The 12,841-nt window shown below is 44.2% G+C and overlaps 1 protein-coding gene across 2 annotated transcripts in view; it reads left to right on the forward strand.

Annotated features, from left to right (window-relative positions):
* The window catches only part of SLC36A4 (solute carrier family 36 member 4), a 260,721-nt gene that overhangs the window by 81,219 nt on the left and 166,661 nt on the right, over positions 1 to 12,841 (forward strand). For both annotated transcript variants that reach the window (XM_040426349.1, XM_040426350.1), the window contains 2 exons: positions 8,360 to 8,529; positions 12,359 to 12,528. In XM_040426349.1, coding sequence (XP_040282283.1) covers positions 8,360 to 8,529; positions 12,359 to 12,528 — 340 coding nt within the window. The remainder of the gene's footprint in view (positions 1 to 8,359; positions 8,530 to 12,358; positions 12,529 to 12,841) is intronic.

Below are 12,841 nucleotides of genomic sequence, written 5' to 3' on the forward strand. Positions count from 1 at the left end.
CATCCATGTGGTGTCTGCATCCGTGCGACTAAACCAAAAATTCTATTCTTGTCAGTTTTGCATTTCTTTCAATGGGGCCAGCGAAAAGTGCTGGATGCATGTGGACTGCATCCGTATTTTGCGAACCCGTGATTTGCGTACCTCAAAATGGATACATTATGAGAATCCCCCCTTAAAGGGAGTCTGTCACCAGGAAAATCACTGATATACCAGCCACAATGCATTGTAGGGCCAGCTCAGCTGAATATAATGATACCAATCACTTAGCATCCTTTGCTTCATTCTGGAGAAATAAGATTTCAATCTATACTTTTAGGGCTCATTCAGATGACTGTTTGCGGAACGGGTCCGGACCCATTCATTTCAGTGGGCGGGTGCTGTCCGCATCCGAAGTTCTGTTCTGAGGCCGTGCAAAAAAGATAGAGCATGTCCTATTCTTGTCTGCAATTGTGGAGAAGAATAGGCATTTCTATCATAGTGCCGGCCATGTGTGATTCCCAAAATGAGGAATGCACACGGCCGCTTTCCGTGTTTTGCACATCCGAAATTTGCAGAGCCCAAATCACTACGGCCGTCTGAATGAGCCCTCAAGCCATTGTATATGAGCAACTTCCATTCTGACGGACTGAAGCCGCCCTTGCATTACATGCATCAAGAGTCCTGAATTTTCTACTCTTGACCTGAAAATGGGAGGAGCTTGTCTCAAAGGGGATTTCCAGATCTCATCTTCTCTATGCTTTTTTTCTGTTTGGACTCTTCTGACTTGTTCTTATCATATAAACCATTCCCTGTGGTCTATTTCCATCCTGTATGTAGCACTTCCTGTTGCTGTATCCAACCAAACCCATGATGCACTTCTCCTTCCTTTGCCACAGCTCCACCACCACCCCTAACAACGCCCCCAGCTAGTTTATAGCTCCTCCCACCCAGCTAGTTGCATAGACACTCCCCTATCACTGCCCCTAACATCACCCAGCTAGTTTATAGCTCCTCCCACCAGCTAATTACATAGACACTACCCTATCACTGCTCCTAACAACGCCCAGTTAGTTTATAGCTCCTCCCACCCAGCTAGTTACATGGACACTCCCCTATCACTGCCCTGTCCATAGACATAACATCACAGGAAATCAGAAAGAGCAATGGACATGGTCATGTGACCACAGCCCAGAACGAAAGATAGGAGCAATAAAAGTAAAAGCTAGACTCTTATCAAACTGTTATCAATTATATCTAGACTCTTATCAAACTGATACCAATATGACTTAGGCTAGTTTTCCTCTATTGAGTTCCGTCATAGGGGCACAATACCGGAAAAAAAACGCATCAGTTTTGTCCTAATGCATTGTGAATGGAAAGCAATCCATTCAGTATGCATCCAGATGTCCTCCGTTCCGACACTTTTACGGTATTTGGCCTGCGGTATTTTCTCAGGCCAAAATTCTGGAACACTTGCCAGATCCGGCATTAATTTCCATTGAAATGTATTAATGCCGGATCCGGTACCAAGTGTTCAGGATGACACCGGAGAGACGAATCCGATATTTCAATGCATTTGTCCGACAGATCCGGATCTGGAAACAAATGATATTCATTTGCATATCGATTTCCGGATCCGGCAGAGATTCTTCTAACGCTAGTGTGAAAGTACCCTTAAATGAGTGTTTTTGATGTCAGGAGATCAGAAATAAGGCTTCACATGAGCAGTCAGCTGATCGGACTGAGAAGTGATAGTCTGCAATCAGATTGATTTTTTTTTAACCCCTGTATCTCAAAAACAGCTGAACATTTTTAAAAGACCAAACGAAAAATATATTTTTAGCCCCAAATTATTAAAATGCAATCATTAAAAATCGTTATAGTAGTTAAGTTAGGGGTTTTGCCATCTCAAGATTTGTGGCATATGTCTAGGATATGCCACAATTGTCAGATAGGTACTGGTGACACCCCTGGGACCCTCCCCTATTTCCAGAACACATACATTGCCTTGTCCTCCTGTTCATTGCTATGGGACTCCCAAAAACAGCCGAGCAAATGCGCTCAGCTATCTTTGGAATTCCCATAGCAGTGAATGGAGAGCAAGCTGTAGAAACGAGGCCACTACTCCATTTACTGCTATGGGACTGCTGGAAATAGCTGAGCCAGCGCTCTGCTATTTTCAGAACTCCCATAGCGGTGAATTGAGGGTGGCTAGACTTGTACGGCTGCCCACCCTTTACTTCAGCGGCCCCGTTCTGGAGATAGGAGTGAGTCCCATAAGTGAAAACGCCTTTTAAAGGCAAAGATTTCACACAGATGTCTTTAACGTAGGTCAAAATGGCCAAAGTAAAGGGGCCCTCCTGGCTACAGATACTTCTGACCTATTCTCTGGCACCCCCGTCATTCAGCACTTTTAGGCCAGAAACTATACTGTGTATGGAGCTGCAGGCAGACAATGCTTTTTACACTATTTAATGGCTGTGCCAGAGTTAAAGGCTATGTACGCCTTTGGGGGGAATTTTTTTTTTTTGGATTTTATTTTGGGCTAAAAATAATTTTTTCATTTGGTCTTTATTACAAATATTCAGCTGTTCTGTCACAAAGGGTTAACCGTTTATCTAGCTGTGCTGTACATTCACTTTCAATTTGTATCTGTCATCTCATAAACCTTATCTCTAAATTACTCAAGTTTAAAAACGCTTAAGCCACATTGTTATCACTAAGATAAGAATTGCGCTAAAATGAGTGTTTAGAAGGTCAGAGATAAGGAGCTGAGCTGCGCTGCCTGAAGGAACAGTCAAAATTCAGATCCTGCTACTAGAGAATCTCAAAGCAGTACAGAGAAAGGGGCTCAAAATTGTAATAAAGACCAGTTGAAAAAAATGATTTTTAGCTCAAAATGAGTACAATGCAGTAATAAAAATATTGCCCCCTAAGGTGTACATAACATTTGAATGCAGCTGAGCGCCAATTCAAGTGATCAGCTTTTTTAAAGCACTGCGGCTTCCTCACAGCTTAACCACGCACAGCGCCGTACATTGTACAGCGGCTGAGCTTTGTACTGCAGCCCAGGCCCATTCACTTGAATGAGACTGAGCTGCTCCTCGGCCATGTGACCGATGAACACGACGTCACTGGCCACGAAATAGGCAGCGGTGCTCATGAGAGCGCCGCAGCCTCTTCAAGCAGCTCATTGGCGGTAGTGCCGGGAGTTAGACCGGGGGTCAGAATCCCACCGATCTGATCCTGAGGATAGATAATCAGCATGTGAGTCCTGGAAATCCCTATTGTATCTTGTTTTTCCATCTTTATTTTAATTATACATAATCCAGCAAGCACTTAATTTCCAGATCTCTGGAATGTTACTATATTACAGCCATAGGAAGAGAATACTTTGCAGCTATAAATTGTGAAGTGTTATGACTACATTTATCACCTGGAAATCGGTCCGCTTCTGCCTACGCACCCCAAGCCCTTCGTGTTCTTCTCGGCACTGTCCTCCTTAACCTCCCTGCATTACAGCACCGCATCTCTTGATAGATTTCCCGCCTCAGGGAATAATTCGCATTTAGCCGTTCTGTCCGAGTAAAGTGGGAAAGAATGGAGGGATATTATTTGATTCATTCATTTGTGCTAAATGGCACCTTAGGCCATTAATAAGGTTGGCGTGGAGTAGTGTAGAAGAGCGCTCTTCATGATCTGGGGCGCTTTCTGCAGAGCATGGTGAATCGCAGGCTTCATATTATGTGCCATCATAAGTTTATAGAGAGGAAATAAAATAACGAATATGCTTCTGGAAATGATCGCTGACCTACATTAACCTTGGTAAATTTACACTTTCGAAATACACGGCTAGTCCATAATACATAGTAAAATTTCATTAGCGGGTTATTGTCCTCGTAGAAAATGATGATAGGTCGCTAGGATAGGCGATCACTATCAGTTGGGGGACTCAGACTTCCAGTACCTTCACCGATCAGGAGGACTAAAGGGCTGCTGAGGTGGTGCACCTTTGAATGGAGCTATACTGCAGCTCCTTGCACAGTGGCTAGTCAGGAACTTTGCTCTGGAAATACTCTGACACCTGGTATATTTCATGCGGTGTAGGCGTCCACATGACTTGTAATACTGTATCAATTTATTTCTAGATTAGCATCGAACGTAACGCGTTTCGGGCGGCTCTAACACAAGCCTTTCTCAAACATGCACGTTTGAGAAAGGCTTGTGTTAGAGCCGAAACGCGTCACAGTTTCATGGTCATTTGAAAATTAAATTGATACAGTATTGGAAGTCAAGTGAAAACTATGACTGGACTGCAGCTCTAAACTAGCACCGCAGCCCCTTCATCCTCAGGATCGGGGAGAGTTCTTGACAGTCGAACCCACACCGGTCCTGCCCTAGCATATTGCCATTACTTTTCGCAATAGGAATACCCTTTTATGTCAGGGTAACCCAAATTGTTGTGAGAATATTGAGCATCGCAGATCAATGAACGCTCCTTTGAAAGGTCACCGTATACGGCGCATCTCCAGGAAGAAAAGAGCACAGTGCTCATATAAATAAAGCTTGTATTAGTTTGTAAAGGGAGTATCCATAATTAACAAAAATGGTGCAACTCTGCAAATTGTTTTGTGTATGCAGCTCCTATGCAGACATGTCTTCAAGATGACTGAACCCCTCAGTGACCAGCATGTGTTGGACCTTAGTGATCTAGCAATTGTTTTCATTTTTTCATATTCTTGTTCTAAGAGCTATAACTTTTTTAATTTTCCATCGATGTAGCTGTATGAGGGCTTGTATTTTTTTCCGGGACAAGTTGTCGTTTTCAGTGGCACCTTTTTGGGTCACACATAACTCATTGATAAAATTTTATTAACTGTTTCTGGGGGGGAAAGCCGTCACCCGCGATGCTAGGAAGGCTCGTCTCCATCAACGCCTCCCATTGGCTGCTCCCCCTGACACTGGATGTTTTCATCCACGCACGGGGAGAAGCAGCTGCGGTGATGTGGGGACCAGGAGCGGCGCGGGGAGCCAGGTAAGTAGATTCAGTGTGAGGGGCCCAGGCATATGGGGAACATTTTTTTGTCTCGGATAGCCCCTTTAATTACCATATTTTTCACTTTATAAGACACATCTGCCCATAAGACGCACCTAGCTTTTAGAGGGGGAAAATCCTTAGATCAGACCCCCACATCAGATCATCAGATTAGTCCCCCATATCAGACCTCAGATCAAACCCCCATCAGAGATAAAATAAGTAATTTAACTTGCCTCTCCTGCTCCGCCGCTACTCTACAGGTCCTGCGTTCTCCCCTGAAGTCACTGCTCCCTGGTCTTCTCTGGGCCCGCACTCCACTGTGTCCTTGCAGCGTCAAGTCATAGAGCGTGGACTACGTCCTGATTCTCTAAGCAGTCAGGACAGTGTATCGAGGTGCCAGGGATGAAGACCAGGGGAGTATTGAGTACAGCAAGCGCCAGCAGCGATATACTCGCTCTTCCTTTGCCTCCTGCATACTACTGAGCACTTCCGTTACCATAATACAACCGCATGCGTTTGTCATGAACGGATCCGGTTGTATTATGTCTTCTATAGCCATGACGGAGTCGTCGTGAACACCATTGAAAGTCAACGGGGGACGGATCCGTCTTCTATTGTGTCGGAGAAAACGGATCCGTCCACCTTGCTCCGCGCCTCATGGTGGACAGAAAAACGATGCAGGCAGCGTTTTGGTGTCCTCCTCCAGAGCAGAATGGTGACTGAACGGAGGCAAACTGATGCATTGTGAGCGGACCCTTTTCCATTCAGAATGCATTAGGACAAAACTGATCTGTTTTGGACCGCTTGTGAGAGCCCTAGACGGATCTCAGAAACGGAAAGCCAAAACGCTGGTGTGAAAGTAGTCTTAGTTATTTGCCTATTTTTTTTCTTAAATTTTCAGTTTCTCTCATCTTGGGGCTTACATTTTGGAGCTTTTGAGCCAATTACTAGTTTTCCCATAGAGTCAAGGACTCAAATTACAATGGTTTCAACATACAATGGTCGTCTTGGAACCAATTAATATTGTAACTTGAGGGACCGTTAATATTTGTTATGTTCTGTCAATCTCGGGCTGAGATAACTAGGAACAATTTTCATTGCATCGCAGTGAAAATTAAAACCTCTTCTCTGTTCTAAGTAAAAAAAATATATAAATAGGGAGATTTTCATTCTGGTGGAGCAGGATTACTTTCCGTTTTGGTTCTGTTAGGGTACTTTCACACTAGCGTTTTTCTTTTCCGGCATAGAGTTCCGTCCTAGGGGCTCAATACCGGAAAAGAACTGATCAGGCATATCCCCATGCATTCTGAATGGAGAGAAATCCGTTCACGATGCATCAGGATGTCTTCAGTTCAGTCGTTTTGACTGATCAGGCAAAAGATAAAACCGTAGCATGCTACGGTTTTATCTCTGGCGAAAAAAACTGAAGACTTGCCTTAGTGCCGGATCCGTCCTTCCGGCCTGCGCTTGCGCAGACTGGTAAAAATGTGAAAAAAAATACAAGACGGATCCGTCTGTCCGCATGACAAGCGGAGAGACGGATCCGTTCTTGCAATGCATTTGTGAGACGGATCCGCATCCGGATCCGTCTCACAAATGCTTTCGGTCACATCCAAATCGGCGGATCCGGCAGGCAGTTCCGACGACGGAACTGCCCGCCGGATCACACTGCCGCAAGTGTGAAAGTAGCCTTACTTACACTTGCTGGAGTGGAATCTGTGCACCTGGAACATGGCTTGGCTGGATAGCTGGGGCTGATACTGCTCCAGAGATAAATTGGATACTGAAGCAGCTATCGGACATCAGTTATTGGCTCTTCTTTGTTCTCTCCTCGCCATTAGGCTAAAGCTGGCCATACACGTCAGATAATGCTACCACACGTTAAGTTCTGGCAGCGGATTATCTTTCTGACAACAAAAGTATTGGGCAGTTGCCAACGTGCGTTTCGGCGTTCCTTCGTCTGGGGGTAACATCATCATTGTGAATCATGCCTAATAAACCCACCCACACCAATCACAAAGAGGCTCCTCTTAATTGTAAAAAAGTATCACTTGAGTATAGGCCGCAATCACTTCCAGGCCATGTGTCGCGCTCACATGCACGCAGTCACATGACAATAGGTCATGTGACCTAGGGCAGAGCGTAGAGACACATAGCCGGAAGGTGTCATGTGAGAGCCATCAGTCATGTGCTCCAGATACCTCATCAAATAAGGCTACTTTCACACTAGCGTTTTGGCTTTTCGTTTTGTGAGATCCGTCTAGGGCTCTCACAAGCGGTCCAAAACGGATCAGTTTTGCCCTAAAGCGTTTCTGAATGGAAAAGGATGTGCTCAGAATGCATCAATTTGGCTCCGTTCCGTCTCCATTCCGCTTTGGAGGCGGACACCAAAACGCTGTCTGATGAAACTGAGCCACACAATGTTAGTCAATAGGGACGGATTCGTTTTCCATGGCACAATAGAAAATGAATCCGTCCCCCATTGACTTTCAATGGTGTTCAAGATGGATCCGTCATGGCTATAGAAGACATAATACAACCGGATGCATGCAGTTGTATTATTGTAACGGAAGTTTTTTTTGCAGATCCATGAAGGATCCGCAAAAAAACCACTAGTGTGAAAGTAGCCTAACAAGTCTATAGGAAAGTGTACCTTGGCTCCCCCTCCCACCATTTAGTACTACAGTTGGTATTAAACATCAGTTTATATATATTTCGTTGTCCATCTACTGATCCAGAATATCTGATAGTTCAGTCCCATTGATGCTGGTGCAAAGGGTTGTTCTGTCATGACAACCCCTTTCCAACATATAGACTTTCCAATCATCAGATGATCACCACGACTCTGACAACTGAGGTTTCAATGGGCTCCTTTGATGTGGTATTACCAAGTGAATGGCAATGGAGATCTATGTGTATTCCGAATAGATCTGCTCACTCAGACTTGACCTTCTACCAGGACTCATTTGGAAGCAGTGGATGGGGGATTTGATGGAGCCCACAATTTGCTTGGAATTGTTGGGTCAGAACTGGTCTTTCACTACAGAAGACTGTCTGAATGTGTCCAAAACTGATCGAGCAACATCTAAATGTTCTCATGTTCACAAGAGTTTCCTATTGCTACCTCCATTTTCCAAGGCTCGTTTTCTTCTGCTGGACTTTTAGTGCCCCTTATCATGTCAGAGTCTTGGCCCACTGGAGGATGTAGCCCTGGTATACACTGTTGTAGTAGCCATCAGAACTATAGGAGATGAGAAATGAATAAATAATGCTCTCACATTGCTTTAGGCGTGATCTTCAGCATGTTAAGCTCTCGTTCTTTCTTTGTGCTTTATCTTACAGGTTCTCCCCCTGGAAAACCAAATGAAAGAAAAGAGAGCGTTTACTCGCGCCTTGAACATTGGTATGGCAATAGTGATGGTTTTGTATATCTCGCTGGCCACAGTGGGTTACTTGAGTTTCGGAGACCAAATCAAAGGCAGCATTACTCTAAACCTTCCTCAGGATTCCTGGTGAGTTCCATTTATGCATCTTATCTTCAAAATATTCTGATGTGACTTTTCATAGCACAAAACATTCAAGGAGGATCGCACTGTGCCGGCAGCTCCTTAGATAATGTCTTTAGATTTCCTAAGATGAATATCAATGAAGATTTTCTTCTTCTAAGTGAATGCAGTAAGGCTTTCATTTGGTGAGGGGGAATCTTAAATGAGGTTTAGGACAGATGGACTGTGAATGTGTCATCTGTATGGCCACCAGAATGAAGAGGACAATGTGTGGTGCCCGCTTAATAGTTTACACAGGTACAGAGTGTGGCAGGGCCTTGTACTGCAGTTCAATCACATTCATGGGCACCGCTGACTGTATGGAGGAGCTGCTATGACTGTGTACACAATGAAGGTGATAACGTGCTAGAGTGCCATGGCCCCTTCATTCTGCTGATTAGCATGGTTCTCCAGGGTCTGGACAACCATCGATCAAACATGGATAAGCTATTCTAAACATTATCCAAAAGGTAGGCAATCAATATTTAGGTCCCGGAAGGACATATAACACACACTATAAGGATAAAACTAGAAGGACACCTACATATTACACCGACATAAATCCATAGACATTAATATGGAGTTGGTTCCACTTGGCAAGTAAGGCAGCTTCCACTCTTCCGGAAAGGTTTTCTACATGATTTTGGAGTGTCTGTCGGAATGTTTAACTCTTTTTTGAGAAGATCATTTGTGAGGTCAGAAACTGATGTTGGAGTAGATGTGTTTTGCTAACCAATAGTCCATTTCCAGTTCAGATACTCTTTAAGGAGAGACTACACACCACTTTAAGAATAATACAATATATAAGTTTATTAAGGTAATAGTAATAATCAGGAAAATGTATGTCCTTCTTTAGCATATATAAACAAAGGAAAAAGAACTTGTATCACCCAAAGAGTAGAAATCTTATAAAGAATAAGGGTTAGATAAAACATAACACATAAGCACTAATTACATCCACACTTCATCCAGAGTTCTGACTACATCTAGGATGAAGGTACCTACATCATCTGACAGTGACACAGCAGCTGGATAACCCCTTTTAAGGTTCATCTCGTAGACAGATGTCCTGACATTTTTCTTTAGAATTTGCTGGTAAAATTCAGAATTAATCGTTCCATCAATGATGGCAAGCCATTCTGGCCCAGATGCAGCAAAACAGCCAGACACCATGACACTACCACCACTGTGTTTCACAGATGAGATGAGGTTTTTATGCTGAATTGCAGTGTTTTTCTTTCTCCAAATATATATATTTTTATTTAAACCAAAAAGTTCTATTTTGGTTTCATCCGTCCACAAAGCATTGTTCCAGTAGTCTTTTGTCCAGGTGATCTGTAGCAATGGTCAGGAAAGTTCTTTTTGGAGAGCAGCAGCTTTCTCCATGCAATCCTGTTATGCTCACCATTGTTGTTCATTGTCCTCCTGATGGGGAACATTCATGAACATTAACATTAGCTAATGTGAGAAAGGCCGTTAGTTACTTAGAGCCCTTGGGCTCCTTTGTGACCTCTTGCAGACTATTACATGCCTTGCTCTTGGCGTGATCTTTGTTGTTTGACTCCTGGAGAAGGGTATTAATGGTCTTCCATTTCTTCCATTTGCAAACAATCTATCTGTCTGTCCAAGTGCTTTAGAGATGGTTTTGTAACCTTTTCCAGCCTGATGAGCATCAACAAGTCTCCTTCTGAGGTCCTTAGAAATCTCCTTTGTTTGTGCCATGATAAAATTCCACGAACGTGTTCTGAAGATCAGACTTTGATTGATTCCATTTCTTTAATTAAAACACGCCGGCCAATCAACTGATTATCATCCCATTGATTGAAAACACCTAAATTTCATCTTCTAATGATCTGCTAATCCTAAAGATATATTGGAGCCCCCCCCCAATGAGAACAGAGCTGTGCTGGTCGCTTATGTGAGTGGACGCTACATTCATTTCTATGGGAATTCTGGAGATAGCTGTCACGGCCTATGGTGTGCGCTGTGACACTGTTGCTACACTTGCGGTTGCACACGGCAACGTGTTGCTGTGTGTGCATGTGGTGGCAGTGTCTCGGCCTTCTGGGCGATTGCCGTGACATGGTTGCCACGCATGTTGTTGCCTGTGGCAACGTGTAGCTTTCTATGCTTGTGTGTGCACTTCCCCTTTTAGTGGCTTCCTCCCCTTGTCTGGTGTTGGAAGGGTTAACTCCCTTCCTAGTCTTTTAACACTGGGTTTATGTGTGTGTGGGTGTGGCTGCTTGGTCTATTTAGCTTCTGCTGGATGCCTGAAGCTGGGGGGTACTCCAGCCATGGTGTATGCTGGAGTTATCCTCCTGGTCTTCATATTCCATGTGTCCAGTGAGGGCCACCCTTGTGGTCATAGATGTTCTTATTGTGTCTCACGTTTATTGCAGCTATGGCTGTTCTGGGTTCCTGTGTGGTTTGTGGTGTGTGCTGTGTCCTTTTAATGTTGGTGTGGACACCAGCACTTGTGCACGGGTTCCAGTCAGTGTGTCTGTGGCAGGTAAGTGTATTACTGGTTTCACTAACCTGCCATCTCATTATAGCTGTATGTGTTCCCCTCTCCTTGCAGCCTGGCCTCAGATAGAGACTCCTGTTCCTCCATGACTGGGATGAACAGGTTGTCTATCCCCTGCTCCTAAGTGAGGGATTACCAGGGCGACTTAGGGTTTCTAGGTATCCTGAGTATGAGTCGTCCTACCATCGGGGTCCGCTCATACAGTGAGGAGTCAGGGAGAGGATTAGGGACGCAGTAGGAGGTGACCTGCTCCCTTATTACTCCTTTTGGCCAGGCTGATTCCCCTTTACCCTCTGACACCGCACTGTGGGGGGTTTCCCCCACTCCCCGCCGTGACAATAGCTGAGCGCTGTAATTGTCTGTGCCTTGGACTCTCATAGAAATAGATGCAGTGGCAGTCCACATGCCTGACCAGCCACTTTGTTCAGGAGGGCTACAGGGGGTATTTACCCCCGTTCTTGTGATCATGGGGGTCCTAGCGGTAGCATCCCCACCGATCTAATAATTGTCCCCTATCCTGTGTATAGGGGATAACTTTATATAACCATTGCCCTCTTCTCCCACCTCCCTAACTAGTATTTACTGTTTTACCCTAGATGGATTTTTTTTAGTGTCTGAGCAGGTTTGTGAACGTTTCTAGAGAATCCACAGACAGGGAAGGGGGAGCTACAAGCTGCTTGAAGATGTCCCCACTCAATAAGATACGTTACAAATATCGAGTACAGTGAGACCACCCCCCTTATCCAGACCAGATTTCCTGTGACAGATTTTCAGTTCCACCATATAATATGCATACTGTCTTCGTCGAGAACACAACCCCCTAGAAGACCTATTTTCAATTAAATTTTGGATGTTACTACAATAACGACAGCTATGATTTGTTACATATCACTTTTCATTTAAAGGAATATTCCTCTTTTGAAAGTTCTATTGTTCAGGGGGAGACAAACTTTCCATGTGATGAAAGAAGCTTTTTGCAAGAATTAGTCAAGTTTTAGTTTTAATCTAGTAATAGTATGCTGGCTAACTTCATAGTGACAACCTTTTGAAGAACCATGTTGGTACATTTAGGATACATAGGACTTTACCTCAAACTCTTGCTGCCTTGGGTGGGCATGGCTTGACCGCATGTGACCAGCACACCATCTGGCCGTGGCCCTTACAGATTACTGTAATTGTTGATCTGAATCTTGCTAAAAAAAAAAAAGTGACTGCAATGGGAATGCTACGTCTATGGCCACTCACTGTATTTCTGACCTTCTTCATCCTCAGGGTCTATCAGCTGGTGAAGGCTTTCTACTGCTTTGGAATTTATGTGACCTATGCGATTCAGTACTATGTTCCTGCTGAAATTATCCTGCCAATGTTTACCTCGAGAGTGTTCAAGAAATGGAAGCTGCCCTGTGAACTTACTGTGAGGACGTTACTGGTCTGTGCAACCTGTGAGTAGAATAGACCCTTTAATTATGACTGGTTACGATATGGGAATGGTCTACGTTTGAAGAAGTGGTCTCCTAAAGGCATCGCCTGTCCATATGCCTTTTTGAGCCATATATAGACGTCCCTCTCTTGTGGGAGCCAGAATGGATATCTTTTCATTTTAATGGCTGCCATGTAATCCTGCATTTCTCCTCCAGTGGCCACTGCAAGGAAAATGAGTGGCCAGATCACTGGGGATTAGAGAAGCCAAACCTGGGGCAATCACCTGATCATGCTCAGTTTTTAAAAGGGGTTGTCTTGGTGCTTTAAAGCGTT

Source organism: Bufo bufo, chromosome 3, assembly GCF_905171765.1.
Source record: "Bufo bufo chromosome 3, aBufBuf1.1, whole genome shotgun sequence".
Lineage (NCBI taxonomy): Eukaryota > Metazoa > Chordata > Amphibia > Anura > Bufonidae > Bufo > Bufo bufo.